The 24150-nt window shown below is 44.6% G+C and overlaps 1 protein-coding gene across 1 annotated transcript in view; it reads left to right on the top strand.

Annotated features, from left to right (window-relative positions):
• Positions 1-9099: 9099 nt before the first annotated feature.
• The window catches only part of RPS7 (ribosomal protein S7), a 90287-nt gene continuing 75236 nt past the window's right edge, over positions 9100-24150 (top strand). The window contains exons 1-4 of the mRNA XM_078647867.1: positions 9100-9269; positions 12535-12616; positions 13954-14025; positions 15328-15471. Coding sequence (XP_078503993.1) covers positions 12542-12616; positions 13954-14025; positions 15328-15471 — 291 coding nt within the window. The 5' untranslated portion in view covers positions 9100-9269; positions 12535-12541. The remainder of the gene's footprint in view (positions 9270-12534; positions 12617-13953; positions 14026-15327; positions 15472-24150) is intronic.

Here is a 24150-nt window from a genome sequence, read left to right as displayed (position 1 = left end):
ACCAAATACTAGCGGTCTAAAAAGAACGCGCTGGCATACAGCACCACGCCTACCTGATAATCCCAAGGTAGAGAAAGGAGCATAGTGTAGGCCAAGTGAGTAACCAGAAAATTAAAATACCCACCACGTTGATCCAAAGTTCTTATGACACCAAGTAAGCGAAAAAAGTCATTGGAATCCTCGCCAGAATAGCTCTCTTCTCACTTCCATCTAAGCATCTATCCATTCATCCTTTCACCCACTGATATCTAGCATTTCACCTTTACATTGGCACCCATTCATTCTTTTATCCATTAGCCTTTCACCAATCTGTTCGTCCGTCAGTCCATCCGCTCATCCATTTCCAAACCTACCCATCCATCTCCAAACCTATCCATTTCAACCATCCATCCATCCTTTTGCTCATCCATACACCCTCCCTTTCACTCATCTATCCACCCTCCCTTTCACTCATCCTTCTACCCACCCTTTGACCCATCCATCAATCCATCCTTCCACTCATCCATCCACTTATCCTTTACACTCATCCATCCTTTCGCTCTCTAATCCTTACACCCTGTATCCTTACACCCTGTAACCTATCCACCATCCCCATCACTCATTCATCCATCCATCCATCCATCTAGCCAGCCACACTTTCACTCACTCATCCTTTCACCCACACATCCATTCATCCTTTCACATTAATGAGGAATCTTTGTCTGCTGAGCTGCAGACAGAAGAGGCCCATCAATTTAAATATCCTTTATTGAATTCACAGGAGAAACGAAAACATGAATGTTACATCGTACATATTACCACATCTCAGAGATGTCTGTCATGTTCGCGGGGCGCGTCACACAATACAGTAGTTCTCCGCTTCATACATCATGACAATGGTTCATCACAAATGTTCCAACCTTGTTGGCGCAACAAAGGAGATGACATTACAAGATAAACAATGAAGGAAAAAAAAGGGGAAAAGGAAAGGGGGGTTATGGTCATCTGATTTGGAAATGTGGTGTGCGTGTTGAGTTGAGGGTGCATCGATGCAGTGGGGGCGCGTGGGTGCGGGTGCTATTGAATAGTGACTATGGGCGTGAGTTCAGCGTTGGGGAGGACAATGGGTCGGCTGTGGTAGGTATTTGGCGTGTGGAGAGTGTTGGGTGGGGCATCACCATGGCAGTCAGTGTGGGATGCCGGCAATAGGCGTATCGATGGCATTGCCCGGGTGGTCGTGTATTTCCCTGTCGGTGTTGCCAGGGTTTTGGCTTATATATCCTCTGCTCCGCCCAGTACCTCCTGGTCTCTCCCAGAGGGGGAATCATTTGAGGGGTTCCGTACTAGTTGGCATTCCCTATGAAAGGAGCTTAGCGTCTCATCCCATAATGCCGCGATTGGGAACTGTCTTAGTCCTGCCGTTTCCTCATTATGGAGGGTGGTGCTTTCTGCTCTCGCCCAGTTGTCTAGGGAGGTGCGCCAGTGTTCCGTCAGGGGTGGGGTAGCTCGCTTCCAGTGTTTTGTGATCAGTCTTTTGGCCGTGAGGAGGCCAAGGTCCCAGAAACGAGAGGGGACTCTATTAAATTTGGTCCGCTTGTATAAGCCTAGTAGGCATGCCTCCCATGTGTGTGGTATCGGCATGGCTGTGCATCGTTCTAGTATCGGTATCACAGTTCGCCAGTATGTCTGAATCTGTGGGCAGTGCCACAGCATATGTAGCAAGTCTGCTCCCTCCAGTGCACATCTCGGGCAGCTAGCTGCGGCGCCCGGGAAGTACTGGTTAATTTTGTCAGGTGAGAGGTACGCCCTATGCAGTATATAGAACTGGATCAGTTTGAAGCGTGCGTTGCGGGGAATGTTCCTGGGGCCCATTAGCACCATCGTCCACTCCTTATCCGTCCAGTCCCTTCCCCTGTCAATTGCCCATTTGTCACGTAGCGGCTGTAAAGTGTGTTGCGTGACAATAGTGCTCGAGTCAGCCAATGCACCACATGTGTACCGTTCCCCATGACATGTAGGCTCTGTATCAATTGATGTGTAGGTAGTTCCTCAGTGATGTTACCCCACCGTTGTGTGTATGCCATAACTATGGAGGCGTGTTGTAAGAACTGTCCCGCTGGGAGACCCGTGTCAGTAGCCAGTGTCACAAAAGGTATCAGGGTACCATCGGCGTACAAGTCCGCCATGGTGTCCACTCCTGTGCGTGTCCAGTGTTCCAGTGCCGTTTCTGTGACAACGGAGGTGGTCTTGGGGGTGCCTAGGAGCGGGAGTGCTGGGGCATATGGTTTGGTGTGGTTCATGAGTCGTAAGCTCCTGGCGTAGCATCGTACCACCACATCTACATGTGGTTGTGACGTTCTCCTCGGGTGTGCCAGGGGGTGGAATAAGGTATGTATCTGTGTGGAGGACAGCACATCTGTTGCCGTGGCCGTGTCTTCCAGGTGGTTTCCAGCAAGCCAGGCAGTTACCCACTGTAGTTGCGCAGCTAGATAATAAAGTTCTAGGTTCGGTACTGCGAGGCCACCCTCACTGACTGGCGTATACAGTTTTTGCAGGGCCACTCTGGGTCTCCCAGTGTTCCATATCAGGTCTCTGATCATGGCTGCTAAGTCTTTGAAGGTGCGGACCTGTACGTATACCGGGATGTTGGCGAAGTAGTATAGGAGTCTGGGAAGAACAATCATTTTCGTCAACGTCACTCTGCTCGGGACATTGAGCGGTAGAGTCTTCCAAAAGGCAATCTGGGACCTTATGGACGTTATGGCGCGTGTTAGGTTGCCGTCCAGGATGCCCGGGGGTGTTCTGTAAATATATATTCCCAGATACCTGAACGTGGTATGGTGCCACGGCAAGCGTTCGCCATTAATCCTAATTTCAGGGTCTGGGATGTCGGGATTGAACGAATACGCCCCTGATTTGGCCCAGTTTACCTTGAGGCCTGACATGGTCTCGAAGGACCGGAAGATCTCCGAGAGTTCCGGTGGTAATTGGGTGAGGTCCCTGACATACAAGAGTAGGTCGTCCGCATATAGCGAGACTATGTGTACGCCGTCTGCCAGTGGGATGCCCCAATGCGTACCCTTGTTGCGCAATACCTCAGCGAGGGGTTCTATTGCCAGTGAAAAGAGTAGTGGGGACAGTGGGCAGCCTTGTCTGGTGCCACGTCGCACCCTAATGGCGTCGGACATTAGCCTACCCGTGCGGACTCGCACCACAGGGTGTCTGTACAGCAGTCCGACCAGTTCAATATAGTCATCCCCTAGCTCGAACTTGCGCAACACTGCCAGCAGGTAGGGCTACTCGACCGAATCGAATGCCTTCTCTAGGTCCAGAACTAGGCAACCTGATCTTGGCCAATCCTGTACTGCGTATGTTTGCACTCGGAACAGCCTCCGTATGTTGTGGGAGGTGCATCTAGTGGGCACAAAGCCGTTCTGGTCACAGTGTATTAAGGCGGGCACCAGGCCTGCCAGGCGTCAGGCTAGGGTCGACGCCAGTATCTTATAATCTGTGTTCAGCAGCGCTAGAGGTCTATACGAGCCGAGGAGTGTGCCATCTCGACCTGGTTTAAGAAGGGACACCAGTGTCGCCTCATTCATCGACTGGGGTAAAGTCGAGTCTTCCAGTGCCGCTGCGTACACCTTGAGGAGCTCCGGGATCAGGATATCGGAGCAGGCTTTATAATATTCCGCCGGCAGCCCATCTGGGCCGGGGGCTTTGCCATTCGAGAGGGCAAAGATGGCCTCACGTAGCTCATCTGCTACCAACGGCGACCCCAGGTCGTCCCGTTGGTCATCCGTTAGGGCAGGCAGTGCGACGTCGACTAGATACGCATTTATGGTGTGTTGCGTTGTTAGAAGACGGGACACATATAGCGCGCTGTAGTGCGCCACAAAGGCCTCGTGTATTTTCGCCTGGGTGTACACCTTCGGGCCAGCAACTGGTTGTATCGCCGTCACTGGTGTTGTGCGCTCATCGCGTTGTATCAGCCAAACCAACAGCTTACCAGGCTTGTCCCCAGTGTGATGTGTGCGGGCTGAGTGGGCCTTGTAATTAACATGTTTCAACCTGTCAATCAGCCTGTCATGTTCCGCCCGCGCCTCAGAAGAGGCCCATCAAGAGCTCCACCACTACTGTAGCTGCTAAAGTCGGGCGTTCACGAAGCCCCTATTCAAACCTATCCTGCCATCTCCAAACCTATCGATCCAACTGATCTATCCCGCCTTCCTTTCATTCATCCATCCTTTTGCTCATCCATCCATCCTTTCACTCCACACATCCTAATCTTCACTCCTATTCATCTATCCTTTCACTCATCCATCCATCCTCCTTTTCACTCATCTATCCACCTACCTTTTCACTTCCTCGATTTATGCTTTCGTTCGTCCAGCCACCCTTTCACCCGTCCATCTTCCGTATTGCTCATATATCCATCCACCCTTTCACTAATCCCTCCATCCTTCTTTACACTCAACTGTCCACCCATCCATCCTTCAACCCTTCCACCCAGCCACCCACCCACCCATCCATCCCCGCCCACTCAGCCATCTATCCCCACCCACTCAGCCATCTATTCATCTACTCTCTCACCCATTAATCCACCCTTTCAATAAGCCGCCCATCCTTTCACTCATCAATCCACTTTCAACCTATCCATCCACTCACCCATCCCTTCATTCACCCTTGCACTTATCCTACCATTCTTTCAAACATCCATCCTTACATCCATCCACTCATTCATTATTCTACCCTTTCACTCCACTCATTCATCCATCTATCCATCCAGCCTCACTCATTCATCCATGCATCTATCCATTCACCCTTTCACTCATTAATGTATGCATCTATCATCCACTCTTGCACGTATTCATCCATGCATCTATACATCCACCCTTTCACTTATTCAGACATGCATCTATCCATCCACTCTTTCATCCATGCACCTATCCATCCACCCTTTCACTCATTCATGCATCTAAACATCCACCCGTTCACTCCACTCATTCATCCAACTATCCATCCAGCCTTTCACTTATTCATCCATGCATCTATCCATTCACCCTTTCACTCATTAATTTATGCATCTATCATCCACTCTTGCAAGTATTCATCCAGGCATTTATATATCCACCCGTTCACTTATTCATACATGCATCTATCCATTCACCCTTTCACTCATTAATGTATGCATCTACCATCCACTCTTGCATGTATTCATCCATGCATCTGTACATCCACCATTTCACTTATTCATACATGCATCCATCCACTCTTTCACTAGTCATCCATGCATCTATTCATCCACCCATTCACTCACGCTCCCACCCACCCTTTCAAGTCCATTATGGGCCTTTGTCTGTGGACCTGCAGACTGAAGAGGCCCATCAAAAACTCTACAGCCGCTGTAATTGCTACAGCGGTGTGTTCACAATGCCCCTGGTGCAGGCACAAAGTGAGATGAGAGGCCTAGTGCAAGGACAGAATTGGGGGGTGGCCTTAGGCCTGCATGAAAGCCCATGGGGAAACTAATGAGCTTTAATGTAAGCCCTTGATGAAGTAAGATATGAGAGGCCAAGGAGAGCGGGTCAGGGATGTCAGAGTGCAGCGGAGGGTGGAGTGGTGGGGTTAGCAGGTTCAGGCACCGGGTGTAACGCGGATTTGGATTTGACGGCGGCCTTCGACACGGTTCACCATGCTTTGCTGGTGGACCGGCTGGAGGGCTGCGGGATCCAGGGGCGAGCACTTAACATCTTGAAGGCCTTCCTGAAAGACCGGGTACAAGTGGTGGCTATGGGGGACATCGAATCAAGACCTTTCGAACTCCCCGTGGGGGTCCCCCAGGGATCCTCCCTTAGCCCCACTTTGTTTAATATCTATGTATCCTCTCTTGCTCCGGTGATTAGAGCCTTCGGGTTCGAATTAACCTCGTATGCAGACGATACCCAGATTGTGGTCTCGGTGCATCCGGAGAAAGAGCTAGGGGTGGCAGCCAGGTTTCAGGAATGTATGTCTGCAGTCAGTTCTTGGATGGCAAAAAGTTGTCTAAAACTAAACTCCTCCAAGACTGAGGTGATCGTCTTTGGGTCCAACTCAAATCTCTGGAGTCCAAGATGGTGGCCAATAGATATGGGTGACCCGCCGGCTCCAGCTCAGAAGGCAAAAAATCTGGGAGTCATCATAGATAGCCAACTCTCTTTCAAACCCCAAGTTATGGCGTTGACCTCGTCCATATTTTGGCTCTTGAAAACTATCAGGAAAGTACTCCCCTTTTTACCGGAGGGAAGCAAAAAGACGGTAGTGACGGCACTTGTTCTGTCGCGCCTCGACTATTGTAATAGTCTTTTTCTAGAGGCCCAACAGGGAGTGTTGAACAAGCTGCAAGTCCTTCAAAACGCGGCAGCCCGCCTTATTGGAGGTCTGCCTAAATTTGCCTCAGCTACCAAGGAACTGGAGAAATTGCACTGGCTCCCAATGCGAAAGAGGATTATGTTTAAAGCCCTCTGCATTGTCTTTAAGGCACTGCACGGATTGGGCCCAGTGTCTCTTCAAGATCAATTCCAATGGTACAGACCTGAGAGACAGCTGAGGTCTGCCAGTATGGGACTGGTAAAAACAGCTCGGATCAGGAAGGCACGCTGGGGGGGCAGGAGTTTTGTCCAAGGAGCAGCAAAGGCTTGGAACTCCCTCCCCTTGTCCCTTAAATCAATCACCAATCTGTTAGCGTTTAGAAAACACCTTAAAACATGGCTTTTCACCCTTTTGCCGGGGATTCTTAACTTCACGGAGTTACCACTTCAGCGCCAGGACACCGGTTGGTATTAGCGCGCTTTATAAGTGTTAAAAATAAATAAATAAATAAATAACGCAAAGTGCCAAGGAGGGGGTGCATGAGAAGGGAAATCAAATTGAGTTGAAGATGAGCAGGGATATTGGAGCCCTATGAGGCCCAGGAGTGGAGCAGAGAATACAAGGCAGGGGTCATACAGTTCAAGTCAGAGCAAGGGGCCAAGAGGCACAAAAAGCAGCCTCTTACATGCCGTTGCTGCTAGTGTACAGTAGCTGCAGAAGCTTGATGTGTGTCTCATGCTTGAGGAAAATAAAAGGACCAGGGGAGGGCCTGGAAGCCACAGGAGCTTATCGAGCTGGCTCCAACTTTGAGCTCTGCTTTATCCTTTTGTTGTTCTGCTCTGGGTAAATTAAAGTGCAGGCCCCAGCTTTTGCATTGACCCTTTCACTGCTCAGAGCAACTTATTTACTGACTGTGACCTACAGAGTTGAACAGCTGTGTATCGTATTACTATAAAACTGTCTTCTTGTCCTTTGGACAAAATGCAAATTAAAACCTCTTGCCCTCCTAAGAAATCTAGATGTCTCGTGCGTCGGGAGATAGGAATTCCCCACCCCTGCCTGGATTCATTGTCACTGTGCTTCTCCCACACTGACATAAGAAGCTTTAAGACCTACTTCGACCCTGCCCTGCATCTCCCCACCTGCCAAATGTGCTCAAAACTACTAACAGACTATTTCATGGCATGATCCAGAAGTAGGACACGGGGCAGCAAGAGTCTCTCTGGCAAAGCATAACACACTAAAAGTAAAGTGGTTCCCCTTGCCAACCTTTTTCATGTCTCTAAAATGCCCAACGTGCATCTTGCACTGGCCTAGTTCCGTGCATTTTTACCCCCAGCACCCCATGGGGGTATCATCACCAGCACTTTCCACTTTCTTTGTTTTACTCACTGTTTAAAGAAGATTGGGCAAGTAGCTGAATTTTCAGATACTCAAACACTGATTGTTTATAGGACTTCCTCATTCTCTGTATAACCTTATCCTTGCGATGGCTAACATTGGTGCTTCTTTTATCCTTTTAATAACTGTTTTATTGTGAAATTTTTATGGTTTTAACTAACCAAACAATGAAGCTTTACTTACTCACTGAATTGGAACACAAGCAATTTAAGATTGGGTTTACCCTGATATGGGCTCATCAGATAGGTATGGCCAGACATGGGTTCCTCGCACACTGTGACACTGGAACCAAGCTACTTGCTGATGAGCGCTTAACATGGCGAAACTGGTGGCAGGTTGCTTATGTGTTTGATGTACCCCCCTAAGTGGCAAGGCCTCTTCCCATGAGGAGCAGGGTCAATGCTTCGTTTGAAGATAATTATGACAACGCTTATCTCTTTTGAGCAACAAAGAATGGTGAAGGTGTTTGCCATATTTGATGGCTGAACAGAATGGTGATTGGTGCACTGTGTAATGTAACATTGGTCAAAGATTTCTGGAAATGTAGTTTATCAGGAAAAAAAATTATCCGATTGGCTGCTATCATATCTTTGGAAAATAAATAGAAAAAAAGTCGGAGACTCAGGTCCTGACTCCTAACACAGAATTGATCTCCCAGTAACAGGTGGAAGGAAGCAGCAGTGGGAAGGATAGGACATTTGCATGTTTTTCTCTACATTATATGATAATGCATCAAATCTACTGTGACTATGTCCCATATTTTCCTGGACATTCCTGGTTCTCGGAAGACTTACCCGGCGTCCCAAAGTTTTTCTTGATTTTAAATACATTCCTTGTTTTTCCGCTCCAGTCCAAGCTTTTACATTTAAATTCTTACACTTGTAGTTCTGTTTTATAATCGAAAAATAAAAAGATTATATGCTCATCACACCTGGAAAACGCGAAGGGGTGTGGTGTACACACACGGCTACGCAAAAATCATGACATACCAGGCATAGAAAGGCTTTAGTCCTGCTTTTATGTCTGGCCTGTCCCGCTTTTTGAAACTCAAAATCTGGTAATTATCAAATACCAATAAAGTGCAACCAGCTTAAATTCGTACACAATATACACCCAAAGTTAAATGCAAAATAGCAACAGACGCCCGCCTATTGTAATGAATAGTATTATTTTAACGGCTCTTTACCAAGAGGGAAATATTTTCTAAGGTGCCGATCACCTCTCAAATCGCTTGCTCTTTCAGTGGACGTGGATAGTGGCAGCCATGTTGCAATGGGATCCGCGATTACCTAGCCATTCGGTGTGGGGCACTTCGTTTTTTCCAGCATGAAAACTATTATCATATAAAAGCACTGCTGCTTCTACGATGTTAAACGCATGCCGCAGTTAAACGCCACGATACCAGTTCTGCAGCAAAACCAAGACTTCCGGTTTAGAAGCCGGCCCGGGCCCCTCCTTCTTCCCTTTACCCTTAGCGCGACAGCGAGATCAAGCACGCTCTCGCGAGGTTTCTCCCTCTTCCTAGGCCGTCGCTGAACGAGGTGGGTGCCAGCGACTAATGCCCCACAACGTTTTGCTTGTTTTCTATTATTCTATATTTTGGAGCAGGGAAATTCACTTTTAGGTAGCGACAGACATTTGAGGGCTTGCTGATGCTAAACTGTGAGCTGCTGGTTTAGGATGACGATGGATTGTGCTGCTGCATCCGGTGATAGGGAGCCACCATTGGGGAATGGTGTCCGTACTGCCTTATTACTTTTATTAAGGGCCTCGCCCAGAGGGTTGTATGCGCGGCCAGAGGTCTCGTGTCACTACTGGCTGTCTCTGGTAACTGGGCGTCCCTTCTTGGAAACATCAGGTTTTCTAGTATCTTTTGTAAATTTGTTTGGAGTCCGATGTACTGTCCTTTTGCAGACTGCACTTTCTAGTCCATGCTGTTCCGAAGTATCCCGTGCTGTAGCGGAGGCAAGTTGAAGAAGCCTTGCTGGCTGGAGACTAGTTTATCCCGTTGTGGTAGCGGACTCTCGCTGTACAGAAACGCCAGTCATATCCGACTGTGGCCCAGCTAAAACATATGGCCTTGATGTTGTTTTTTGTTCGAACTATGCACAGTGCTAATGGTAGGTGTGTTATGATGAGCGAAATCACTTTGAAAAGTAAGACTACCAGTCTGACCAGAAACGGGACATACTGACCTTTCATCTCGTGGTTATGTCGCGTTATACCAAAAATGTAAAGTTAAGCGATTGCATGAGCCAGTTATGGCTTTCTGCTCAACGGGTGGGGTTTTGGGAGCTTGTTGTTAATTTAAACCGGATTTGCAAGTCTCTGAATTTAATTTATGCCGTCTAAAAAGCCACTAGTAGCATGGTGTAGGCTGTTTATTTGATGGTAATGTAAGTTTAACCTTCGTTACCTATCCCGAATAGAACTTGCGTTCCCGCACATTTCTTGTCAATAAACATGACGCGTTTTTTCTTATGTTTAGGATTATCCTGCGAGTACTACTTTCGCTATAGGTTTGTATTTCCTTGTAGTCTCCAATCCCTAGTTGTCATTCTCCAGAGCAGATACGTATTGATAAGCTATCTTTTATTTGGTATCGTAGTATCCTAACTGCTACATTGTTTTTCGACCTACATTTATTGGGTTGTTTGTGAAGTACTTCATTGTGGTACTGTGTTTATAGATGTCCAAAGTAATAGCAGCGTTAGGATGTACTTACATCGTTAATGTGTTGACCATCCTGCATGTTCTTTAAAAAGTGCGATGAATCACATATTTCAACAGACTTCAGTTATCAAAGTACAATTACTGTTCAACTAATACAAGCCACAACTGTGAGGCAATTAATGTATGATCTATCCAGCTTCCAATTCAGGCTGGAACATGAACAGGCCCCCATGTTCCCTTTCTATACACCGAACACAACAGGCAACTCTGCTCTGTTGACGATACAGATAACGTCCCTACCGCATGGCAAAAAGATGTATCGCACCTTAAGATTACTGTCACTAGATCACTTGTACAGCGAAGCCGTAACAATCTAAAAATTGGTAGAAGCTGTATTCTAATATTGTCAAAGCATATGCAAACTAAGTGAAATCAAAAAGGTTAATTATGCATTGGCAAAAGGGGCACTACTCCTTATGCCCCTGCCTAGCCAATTTCCATTTTATAAAGGCTGGGCCCTGCCTTTACAAGATGCTTCAGGGCCAACCTCCTCAAATAACTGCTTTCTATATTTTGCAGGTCAGGCTGAATATGCCCCCCCCCCCCCGTAGATTTACTCCTTTTAGATGATGCAAATTATCTATATTACACCCATCCTCTATCACTCTTCTTGGAGCGCTCTTTGAGATGAAACGTGATCTTCGTATATTCTGTCAATTTAGTAGTGAGTTTCGAGATACAAACAGGAGGAAACGATGTACTGTCGGCATGTTTTTTCTCAATTTATTTTCAAGTCTGTCCACATCGAGGTAGCTTGTGAGCTACTGGTAGCTCTGTTACTTTTAAGTAGCTATTCTGTTTGCTTTGTTAAATTCACATATATACACCTAATTTAAAAGGTGTGCATTTCGAGGTAAACGTGTGTATTTTCAGTACTTGTAAGTTGATGTTTGTGGAAAAAATGGTTACATTTTAAAAATGAGTTATGAGAATCAAAAGGTGCTTGGGATAGTTTTTATTACTATTAGGAGCAGTGCAGTAATGGCCTTTCGGTGTTATACATGTAGAGGCATTCCACATTAAATAAGCATTTATTGCAATACTGCTAGCATCCATGCCTGAGGTGTTTACAGCTGGTAATCTTGTGCTTATCTTATGTGGTTACTATTACATATCTGATATTAGTAGTAGCTCCGGAGGATTTTCATTTTACCTAAGTAGTTCATTCCAGAAAAGTTGGAGACCCCATGTCCACATATTCCACCTTACTTTCGCATACTGTTATGCAGAGTGAGTATCCTTTAGCAAGGTTTACAAACAATGTGTTGGAAGTTTAGTAGTTTAATTTATCTTACTGCTTTAAAGATATGTATTCTTATAGAAAAGAAAATAGTACAAAACAATAGAATGGTCAGTGGCAGTGCCATCATTTCAGGAAGCATCATTTAGAATGGTCAGTGGCAGTGTCATCATTTCAGGAAGCATCATTTGACCCATTAATCCTCCATTCTCAGTGGTCGCCCCGCTGCCAATTTTGACACTTGCTTTGACTCTACCGTATTGACTCTGGGTATTCATATCATGGACTCAACGGACGAGGGGGCTGCAGTTTACCCTGTAAGGCAAGCATTGAAAATGCAGTGTTGGTCAGCTTAATACTAGCAGTAAAGTCGAGGTCTACGTAACACTTGTCTTGTGTGTTTTAATTGAACGATGCTTAAAGCATGATCTTTTACATGTGGACGGCCGGTAAGAGCAGTTACTCTAAACTATTAAGTTTTAAGAGCAAATATGGCCATTTTACTGCTAATGTACGCTTATTGCGTGTAAAACTAGAGTATGCTTTTCCCGCCCTTTTCTTGCATTTTTGCTTTAAGAAAAAAGTGGTAACTTCTGCTTTGTAGTCCAGAATCCTTGTTATCAACTAACATGTTGTTAAATAGTGGACTGTTAGCCTAAGGACCTAGTTAATCACATCTTTAAGTGTAACCACTGTGGTCCCTGAATCCAACATCGCCACAAACCAAGAAGACTTTTCCAGTGCGTTTTTATTACAGTTTCGCTTAAATAAGTATTTTACCATAGTTTGTATTTATATTGCTATTTTCTAATGGGACCATCATTCTAATCCAGACAGGCCATGTTCAGCTCAAGTGCAAAGATCGTGAAGCCAAATGGCGAAAAGCCAGATGAGTTCGAGTCTGGCATTTCCCAGGTAAGATCATTGGTTCCAGTATTGAAACGGACTTGTTTAATGTTGTTAACGCTGAATAACTTCGGTAGGTTGCCCACCATAAAAACGATATTTTGGTCGTTGGGTAATAACTTTTTCCTTTGTGGCATGTGGTCCTGAACGGTTAACCATTCGTGATATTGCCATTCATATTTCAGTTGCCAGAGCAAGTTTACAAAAGCCTTAAAAGTGGGCGATTTTATGTGTATAATTTAGCTACATATGTTGTAATTACCATGGTCTATTTCTGCACCTTCTTGTTTGGGTTAGACATGGGTACTCAAAATGTTCCCAGAAGCCAAAAAGTATGGTCTGCGGTTTGCTCAAGAACTGCATTGATTCCAGCAGAGTGGGAGTGGGGCGTTGCAGGGTGTTTGTCTACAGGGTGATGTGCTGTCTAAATTGAGCCCCATGTCTCTAGAGTCATCGGACAATACAATGTTATGCTGTATCTTAATCGCAATTGCACCATGGGGTAGGCATTCTCTGCTTGCTATTATTATAGTGTGAGAGTCCAGTGTACAAGGAAGTAACATTATTATTGAAATGAAATAGAATTGCAGTGTGAAACCCGAAGCCTTGGATCTGCTTCACTGCTTGACCAAGTCGTGTAATCCTAGCACATTGTTTTATTTCACTTCCCTCCTAATATTTTTTAATTATCGCACACGAGTACCTTGAAATAAATGAGGATGTGCGATGTACAGAACATTGTTTGATTTGATCTATGATTTTGTCAAAGTGAAATAACCCAGGTCACCCAGTAGAGTCCACATGACAACTGACTTGTCTTAGTTCACTATTGTCATTGTTGGAGGAGGCATGAATGTTTCTACATGTTTTTTTAACTATATATCACTTTAAAAAATACTTCAGAGCTCTTATTTCATCTGATGTACTACAGTGAACATTGGAGATATGTCCTATTACACGTTTGTTGCAATGTGTCCAAACATGGTGTTCTAAAGTTAGTCATGCAGTAGTACACCTTTGTTATCCTTTAAAATAAATTCTGGCTTTATTTTCTGACTGTTCGTGCTCTGTCAAGTAGACAGCAGCTGTTCATCAATGGACCAGTGAAGGTCTGGAGGGCCTCACTTTGAGTATCATTGGCTGAGTATCATTGGCTGAGTATCATTGGCTGAGTATCATTGGCTTAGTATCATTGGCTTAATGCTTTGAAACCATCCCATCCGACCAGTCCACACCCCCAACACACGGTGTGGAGTTTCAAAATGCCTATTAAATGTAACCACTTTTATGCTCTTTTCATTCCTTCATTGTGAATGATGGTTTGTTACATCTTAACTTTTCTCTAGGCTCTCCTGGAGTTGGAGATGAACTCTGATTTGAAGGCACAGTTGAGAGAGCTGAACATCACTGCAGCTAAGGTAGTTATATTTCATTTGTAAAACTTGAAATTTCTTTAATGCATGTATTAAGGTAGGCAATTTACCACTTTACTGCTGAAACAGTGGTTTAATTTGGGTGTAAACTTGTATGACCATTCTTTCACTTTTATAGTGAGCAATATCTTAAATGTTCTGTGTCGCTCGCTGTGGGTGTAGTATAACTTTATTTAGATATAAAATATCCGTAAAAGTACAGGGCAGAAGATATCAGCGACAGTACAAACTATTAAAAATAGCAAAACGTAAAAACAGTGGATACATAAACTTCCAAATTGCATTCGCGGACTTCAGTAACATGTGTTAAAATAGGCAAATATATACACAACAACTGTAACAATGGCATTTGTGCAAAAAAGAAGTTTGAGGACATAAAAATTAGCAGTGTTATGATGGATACAATCAAATGGTCCACTACTAGCAGCAGATTGAGAGTGTGTGTGGTATTCAGTGATGTTGCTCTTGCCAGGTGGCATAAGGGAGCATAACACCACTTGGTGCTGTGGTGTACAGTCCTGTTCACATAGTTTGGCTCAGCTGCTCATTCCTACAACTTACTGAAGTCCTCGGACTGTTACTGGGAAACAAACCATTCTGAATGTACGTTATACGTAAATGGCATAACTGGTTATTTTAGAATGTTAACTTATGGCATAACATTTCATTCTCAGGTTTTCAGTGTACTTGTAAATTCTTCTGTGTAGGACAACATTTGACGATGAATGCAGATCTTTAGTATGAACCATGCATCTAAAGCTTTTATTTAATATTGATTTGGTGACGACATTGTAAAGATGGTAGTTAATTTATCTTGTGGTGGTAGTTAATCTATTGTCTACTCCGTTTTGCCAAACATAAGATTGCTCCACTGAAAATTACTTTAAAGACCTCAGTCCCCACCACCTTTCTGCCCGTTATCCGTATTCAAATGTGTTGTGGTGTGTACGTTTTGACTTGGTGAGCCTGAAAACTCGCAAAATGTGCGACCCTGTTGCTGGTAGGCGAGCAAGTTGGTGGATTTTCAAACCTTTTCAAAGGCTCTTATCTTTAAAGTTTCTGTTCAAGGCTATGGAAACCTGTTGCTGGTAGGCGAGCAAGTTGGTGGATTTTCAAACCTCTTTTCAAAGGCTCTTATCTTTAAAGTTTCTGTTCAAGGCTATGGAAATTGGTATGCAAGCTAAATAATCTTTACCTGCAGCACAGTGTTTGTGTTTTTTTGCAACTAATGCAAAGGTAACTATCATTGGACTGAAGGGTGTCTAATGATTGTAATTTTGTTTTTAGGAAATTGAAGTTGGTGGGGGTAAGAAAGCTATCATCATCTTTGTTCCAGTCCCGCAGTTAAAATCTTTTCAGAAGATCCAAGTGCGATTAGTACGTGAGCTGGAAAAGAAATTCAGCGGCAAACATGTGGTCTTCATTGCTCAGGTAAATGGGTATTATTTGTTTGGTAAAACTATCTTTTTAATATTTCACTATCGTTTCACTTCTGTGCAGTACTGCGTGGGTTCTTGTAAAGCATGTAGCTCCCTTCTTTCTGGCACCTGTGAATAGTTTACTCATGAAGATGGGAAGAAGGAATTTGATAGAGGTAGAGTGTACTACATATATGAAGAAGGATGCAGATTGGGAACCAGTGATAAATGACTCACTGTTGCTACAACAGACCTTTTAAAATCCATTAGGTTTGTTTTTCATGTTGTAGTATTGCAGGCACAAGTTATACTTTTTTGGGCTGCATGGTGACCTACCATTAGGACAAAGAGTGTATAATTTCACAGCCGGCTCGGCGATGAGCAGACCCATATGATGAAGCATGACACCTAGCTTGCTGGGTGTGTGAGGGTCCTCGTTCGGAAAGGAGGTATTCCCCACCTCTGAGTACTCACCAGGTGGCCTACTTGCCACCCAGGAACACCTTACCCCTTTTGTCTTCTAGTTCTACCCAGTGCAAGTACGGTGGACGTTTATCAAGCCCTCATTGTCCCCCTTGTTTACTGAATATTAGCAGACATCAGCTTTTTATCGGAAGTTTGAATATGCTGGCAACTTTTGTTATGCTAGAGGTTTGATTGTAGCAGAGTTTGATACACTAGTCTAACTGGTATCCTTGCTTTGTTAAATTATTTAGCGGAGGGACTGCTAGTGAAATGCTTGGCCGAACCTTTAAGCTGCCATTCTATTTTACATTTGTTCCTTTGCCATGTTTGTGAGCGAATACCAAGAAACAAATTAATGGTCTACATTTTAAATGTAGATTATTCTGCAACGTCTTGACACATGTGCATGTAAGCATTCACATTCCGTTTCTTTGCAAGATTTTCTTTTAAAATCAATACTATCAAGGCCTCACATAATGAGGGTGGGAGACTGCTCTTCCAGTGGACCCCCTCCAGGAGTTTCAGCCAGAGTTTCCGCATACATGCAGTAAATCTCAGCAGGTAGGCTGTCTCTTTACTGTGTTTTCGCTGTCCTAATACCCCTTATTTCAACCACCATTTCTTGTTGTGTAACAAACCTCTCTAGGCTGTACATGTTGGAGGTAAGGCATGGAAGCAAGACCTTCTGGAAGTAGTCCACAATGCCACACGTTTGAGTCTGTGTCTGCTCAGCGCAGATGGTGTAAGATCGTAGTTGAAGACCTCATTAATGGCCTGTTGTGCACACACCGGGTGCCCTAAATTATCGTTCCGGGTCAGGATTGCGGATTGAAATTCATCTTGTTTTACCAGACACACCAGCCCCGCTCCAGTCTTACCTCCTTCAGCAGGGAGATGTTGGCTATAAGCTGTGTAGATATGTTTTTCTAGTCTGTGCCAATCGCCTAGGAGGGCTTTGTAGGAGTTCTGCCAGTTTATTGGAATGTTTTGAGACTGTCTTCTTCTGTGTCCCCCAATTCCTGCTTGTTCCTCTGAACGTCTGTATCATGCAGACACTGGACCTCAAATGTTGTTTTAAGGTAGCCCCCGAGGAGGACAGTCTTAACCACTTCCCAAATCCATAGTCCTACTTCCTCAGGTACTACAGTTCTCTTGACGGTAGTGTCTGCGACTGTAGCTTCAACAAGTCTATCGCTTAATGCCTCTGTACAGAAAAACTAATCTGGATTGGTGGCCTGTAATTTGCTCGTCCATAAATCAAAAGGACTGGGAAGTGTTCCGACAGATACCGAGGCAAATAAGAGATTCCGGACACCAGTATCGCTTAGTCACTGGAGACTAGACAACAGTCATAATTTTAGTTGTGTGTTCTGTTATTTATTCGTCTTGATAATCCGACCCTCTCCTTCAGCCGAGATGCATACATCACCAGCATTCCTGTAGTGTGGGACAAACAGCGGCCAGGCCTTAGGTGAGCAAGAGCTGCAAACAGTTACCCCAATTCTTCAAACAAATTAGAAAGCAACCTAATGAGAAACAAGCATTGGCATAGCCAATAGGTCTCGCTTGTGGGACCTTATAAGTATTTCGTTTTGCAGCACAATATCCTTGGTGCAACAAGGATATTGTGCTGCAAAACTAAATACTTATAAGGTCCCACAAGCGAGACCTATTGGCAATGCCAATGCTTGTTTTCTTTGCAGCAAAGCTGTGATTTGTCGATGAGAATTCACAGAAGCGGCAAACACCACCCAAATGAGGCAGTTTCGGGTGGAGCTAAAAAGCACACATCACCACACCAGGACTTCGCAGCACTCTATGCAACGCTCTCAGTAAAGTAGACCTGGGGAAGCCTTCCTGGACATACAGTTGCTGTGGGGCACGCCTTCCACACACGGACTGGAGGGGAGGGGCACAGACTTTGTTAGAACAATTGTGCAATTTCTCACATAAATTGGTTAAAAAAAAAAGCGCTGAAGGGCCGGCGGCTGAGGAAGTGACATGCGCCGTGTGTGTGTACAGTGAGCTGCTACCGGCGGCAGCCGGATTTTTGCAGGCAACAACAACAAATGTGAGGGGGCATGACTGCAATGAATAAAAGCATAAAGATGGGAAGAAAAAACCCAGTCATTTACTACTTGGACGGCAACTGAAAACGCCAGACTAAGTGTCATAAAATAATAAAACAAAAACAATGGCACGTCCCTGGAAGTCACAGGAGGGAATTAGAGTAACATGAGGTAAAGTGGACAACAACAGTTCAATTGACGGTAGAAGTAGGGAAATAAACGACGACTAAGATGTCCGGAAAAGCACAAGTGTTTAACAGTATTATACAGCTCAAAATGATGGTAGAAGACGTTAGTGCCCATGAGACGCTTGGACTCGATGAATGCAGCGCGTCTGCAATTATAAAAAAAAACAATACACGGAAGACGCGCTTAGGAGAGGAAAATACATTTAACCATTCACAAAAAACTGTGCAGTTATAGGGTTAGATTTGCTTGTGAAGAGTACCCTGTAAAGATTATTTAATGCCATCTCACTTCCTTATCAGTCCTCGGATCTTTTGACGCTGGTTTGGTTAGTAAATTCTGGTATCTGAAAGGGTTCTGGCAGAGTTGTACCATGTATAATAAGCTTGGGATTTCCATGTCTCGTCAGCGTTGCAGAACGGCCTGGGGGAAGCTGGCTGGGGAGGGAGAGGATAATTAGGGGAGGAGAAGCCGCAGAGCGCACGCTGGGCGAAGCCCTTTGATGTGCTCTGCGGCAAATGCAATTAGGAGGGAGGCTGATGCGCGTTCGTGTTTGATCACGTGGTTCACGTGAACTTCATGAAAACCGCCAGCAAAAAGCTGGTGGTTTCACGAGGATTTTGGCCACTTGAATTCTCGCTCCGCTCGATGCGCATCGATAGGTCGCGAGACCTAAAAAGGCAAAATGCTAAACCTTTATGCTATGTAAAGGGTGCGCGCATAGCGCACCCAAGCTCCTTCTCGGTGTCGCCCAGCACTTTCCTGTAGCCTCCCATTGATATAATGGAACAAAATGAACCAACATTTGACCACCATGTTTTCTGGCTGCATACGGTTGACTCCTGACTCCTTAGCCTCCAAAGATGGGCAGAGTGCCGCTGAGTGTTTAGAAGCTATATCCGATGGTCTATGATCTGACCTGAGGTGTGTGGGAGGGTATCCAGCCAGCTGTTAGTCTGTGGAGCTGAAATAATAGGGCCAAACAAACCTCCATGTTGGACTCTGAGCTTTGTCTGGAAAAGTAGGCTGTATTTCAAGTTTGTGTCTCCTCCGTTTTTTGACAGTTACTCTCCTTTCTCTATTCTTGCACTCTTTGGGTGTAAGCGGGGAACATGGAGATGGATTCCCCATGTACAATAGAGTCCCCTGTACTGACATATTGAAATATGGCTTCTCGGTCGCAAAACTTAAAGAAGCAGGTCATTTAAGCTCTCTGGGGCAGGGGATAGTTTTGGCAGAGGGGCCTCCTCTTGTGTGGGCTGTTTCAAGTGAAAATAATTAGGGGGGTTGTTTTGGTAGAAGGGCTGTAGTAATCCACTCCCCCCAAAAATAATTTAGTGGCTGGTCCCTCTACTTTCTCCAGAAAACCCACAGGAGATTTCTTCGCTCACGTCCCTTGGAATCTTCAATGTGTTCATCCAGGCAAGCTGTGACGTTCTGTAGGTCAGAGATCGAAGTATGCAGGCAGCGGGCCTCTTATTGTAGGTGGCCACCCTGCCCAACACTTTTCGCAGGTCCATGCGAAGCAGGTTGGTGTCCATAGCAACTGCATCAATCTAGTTGACCACCTCTGCCTTGGAACTTTCAATCACTGCCACGGATGAGGCAGATTCCTCAGCTTCACCAGCATGAACTGCAAGACCCCGGTCCCCTACATCCACCTGAGATGTAGACTGCTACAGATGGGTATAGTTGATTTTGTTTGCATGCGCCAGGTTTTGGATCACTTATTTAACCATGGCAGCATGTGGAGTTACCTGTAGGCCTACCATGCTGGCAATAGGCAGGATCCAGTAGCACTTCACGGGCGTGTCGCTGATTGAACCAGCACCGCTGCGGGACTGCGAGGCATTCGACACACCAGCCTCTTCCCGCAGCGGCCACGCCCCCTCGCCTGACGAGAGCATAACCTTTCGCGGCACCCGCTTCGCGGGCGCCACTCATTGCATGAGACTTACGGAGTATCTGCAGTTTTGCTGTCACTGCTGCTGAGGCAGTAATTAATCAAAAAGGAGGGATAAGGGATTGGGACATCTGTTTCGTTCCCCTGGGTAAGCTTATAATTAATCAAAAAAGAAACACACTTGTTACACCTCTTGACCATTGGTAAGAAAGTGGATTTTTTGGAGTAACCTCAAAAAACTCAATGCTGTTGTATTTGTGCGGTATATATGTTTCATCCGCCCCGCATTGATGTTTGCGGCAGTTATCATTGGGTACTCCAAAGTAGTGGTTTTGCCCGCCTCAACCCGAGGCACCTCTGGTCTTAAGTGCAGTGTCCAGAGAAGTGAAAGTAGGAAAGTGTGAAAAAAATTCTCAAAAAAAAGGAAGAAAATTTAAGTCTGGCAAATCACCTTTCAAATTTTTTTAATATTGGCGTGATTTCCAAATCAGCTTTAAAATGGTAGGTACTACTAAGTAGATCGAGTTTCTGGATCTAACAGTATTATATATACAACGTCGACATGTTTCAGCTCTCTGGGCCCTAGGGGTCTATAGAGCTTTCGTCAGGACTCACAAACACAAAATTTCGTACTCACACCATTTGTGCAGTATTGTTAGGGTTGATTCCTGATAGTATATCAAGAAAAATAGCTCCTCCGTATTCTGCAATGGAATGGGGAAAATACATAGAGAAATACACACTTAATTTATACAAACTGTGTCGGGTTGATGTACACATGGAATAAAATTATTATTCAATTTAAGAGACATTGTCGAAGGAGAAAAATCGGAAGGTTTGAGTAACTAACATAAGCATATTATGTGTCTAGCGGCAGGTTGTTCCCATATCGTATGTGCGTAGGGGATTGAAACAGTCGCATTATTTAATCACCAAGTTACGCTCTAGTTTACTAGGACACGCGCGTGTGGGGACTAGAGTCGAGATTGGAGTATTCGCGACCCTGTGTTGGAACTAGAGTCGAGATTGGAGTATTCGCGACCCTGTGTAGTTAAAGGGAGTTAAAAAGAGTAATCCTTAATCTCGGGATAGGGGCTTTCAATTGTGTGTTCGAGTTCCATATTAGAGTGAGTCAGTCAAGCGCGTTTGGAGCAATACAGTGGACGATTTTAATAGGGAGGCGTGCAATTGAGCATAAAAGTAAATCGTCCTACCTTTAACCGGAGGTTCCCTTTCTTTCCTCGGAGTAATGCAGCTATTAAGCCCAGAGCTGTTTGGAAGAGCGATTACCTCATTATCTCGCCGTCAAATCGTCTTACCAGGGTTGTGTTTGCCGGGTAAATTCCTCCGCCATTACCCGCGTGTGGTTAGAATTCCGCCTTGTGCTGGCTCTGCCCCCGGAAGTGTCTGCTCCAAGTTATTTAAAGGGGCAGTATCCTATGGCAAGTTAGTTGTGTTTTTTTGTTCAAAAAAACTTTATGCGTTGGCGAATGGGAAGGCAAGGAGCTGGTTGTTGAAATATTATGGCTCACATTCTGAAGGGACGTTAAGAAACTTATTACCTTCTGAGTTGAACAATCTTATGGAGTAAAGAGAAGGCTTATCTGTATTCACAACGAAACTTAGGTTAGTTTAGGCGGTGAGATCAAATGCGGTGCTTGTGCTCTTTATGAATATTTTAGTTTACAAACTGATGCCAAGGTATAAAATCATTCAGCCCCTGTTCACAAGTCTTGAGGCGGTCTACCCACCTCTGCTCTTTTTCGAATAATATTTTTTCACATCTAGATGTTTTGTCCATGAGCATTTCGATGACTGTCCAACGCAGTTCATCACAGGAGTGGCCTGCTTCAGTGAAATGGGAGCATAGTTTAGTCGTGTTCTTTTTTTAATTTGATATTGCTCTTGTGTTCACCAATTCTAACTTTCACTTTGCGGCACGTCATCCCAATATATTTCTTTCCACAGGGGCAGCTTACCATGTAGATGACGTGTGTGGAATTACAATTGGTGTGCTGGCGTTGTGTCCACGTTAATGTCTCTGAAAGTTGCAGCGATTTTGATACTGTTGTTGTTTTACAGGCAACACAGGAACCACAAGGGTAATGCCCGGTTACTGGTGTCATCGTTGCATCTCTTGTTGTATCATGTAGCAATTTTTTCTTCACTGGGCGAGTATGTACGAGGACATCCTTGATGTTTTTTGTTCTCCGGTTGGCAAATCTTGGTTTTGACCGGTTGAAAGATCCAGTGTTCAGGATGTGCCAGTTCTTGTTGATCAGTTTCTTGATGTCATATGACAAATGACAAAATGCGGTTACACGTGGTCAAATCTGGTATTGGTGCCTTTGGAAAGGTTTGTAGGAGGCATTCCCTAGGTTGGTTGCCCGCTCTTTTTTTTTTTTTTTTACAGTATCTGATTGTCTTTTCCATATAGTCCCTTTTTCTCAGTTTGTCACTCAGTTCCATTGCCTGGGATTGATAATCTTCATTCCTGCTACAATTTCTTTTCAGGCGCAAGAATTGGCTGTAAGGGAGATTGTCCCTGAGGGGCTTGGGGTGATGACTCTTGTACGATAAGAGGCTGTTTTTGGCCGTTGATTTTGTATAGGTCTTTGTGTGTAGCGCATTGTTTTTCACAAATATTGTTAAGTCCAGGAAATCAAGGTTACTGCTATTAGCAGTGTATGTGAACTTTAGCCAGGGGTCCAACTGATTCAACCAGTTTATGAATATTGTTAGATCAAGTGTGGTGTCCCAAATCATTAAAATATCGTCAACATATCTCTTCCAGTATAATATACTGGAAGAGAAGGTGTTGGATTCTGAACCAAAAGGTCACGTGTGTCTTTTAAATACTCCACCGCCCGGACGCCCGATAATTTCAGGTATCGGCTCAGTATTGGAGCCGCTCTCCAAGTTTGCGGACGAATATCTGAAACCATTAGTCCAACAAACACCATCGTATTTAAAAGACACACGTGACCTTTTGGTTCAGATTCAAGATATGGCATTTGATCCTAATAACATGCTTCTGGTGGGCCTAGATGTGGAGGCCCTATTTACCAGTCTCCCACAGGATGATACCCTCCAAGTTCTGGAAGACGTCCTATATATGAGCGAGTGGCAATATAACACACCGAGACACTTCATTCTCGAATGCTGCAAACTAGCACTAAAAGAGAATTTCTTTGCTTATGAAGACAATCTTTATCTGCAAACCCATGGAACTTCTATGGGCAGTGCCTTTGCCCCATCGGTGGCAGGATTATACGTAGGTCATTTTGAAGATCAATATATCGCCAATGAATCCAACACCTTCTCTTCCAGTATATTATACTGGAAGAGATATATTGACGATATTTTAATGATTTGGGACACCACACTTGATCTAACAATATTCATAAACTGGTTGAATCAGTTGGACCCCTGGCTAAAGTTCACATACACTGCTAATAGCAGTAACCTTGATTTCCTGGACCTAACAATATTTGTGAAAAACAATGCGCTACACACAAAGACCTATACAAAATCAACGGCCAAAAACAGCCTCTTATCGTACAAGAGTCATCACCCCAAGCCCCTCAGGGACAATCTCCCTTACAGCCAATTCTTGCGCCTGAAAAGAAATTGTAGCAGGAATGAAGATTATCAATCCCAGGCAATTGAACTGAGTGACAAACTGAGAAAAAGGGACTATACGGAAAAGACAATCAGATACTGTAAAAAAAAAAGAGCGGGCAACCAACCTAGGGAATGCCTCCTACAAACCTTTCCAAAGGCACCAATACCAGATTTGACATGTGTAACCGCATTTTGTCATTTGTCATATGACATCAAGAAACTGATCAACAAGAACTGGCACATCCTGAACACTGGATCTTTCAACTGGCCAAAACCAAGATTTGCCAACCGGAGAACAAAAAACATCAAGGATGTCCTCGTACATACTCGCCCAGTGAAGAAAAAATTGCTACATGATACAACAAGAGATGCAACGATGACACCAGTAACCGGGCATTACCCTTGTGGTTCCTGTGTTGCCTGTAAAACAACAACAGTATCAAAA

Source organism: Lissotriton helveticus, chromosome 6 (assembly GCF_964261635.1).
Source record: "Lissotriton helveticus chromosome 6, aLisHel1.1, whole genome shotgun sequence".
NCBI lineage: Eukaryota > Metazoa > Chordata > Amphibia > Caudata > Salamandridae > Lissotriton > Lissotriton helveticus.
The sequence above is the reverse complement of the archived record's forward strand: the minus strand, read 5'-3'. Positions and strand labels throughout refer to the sequence as shown.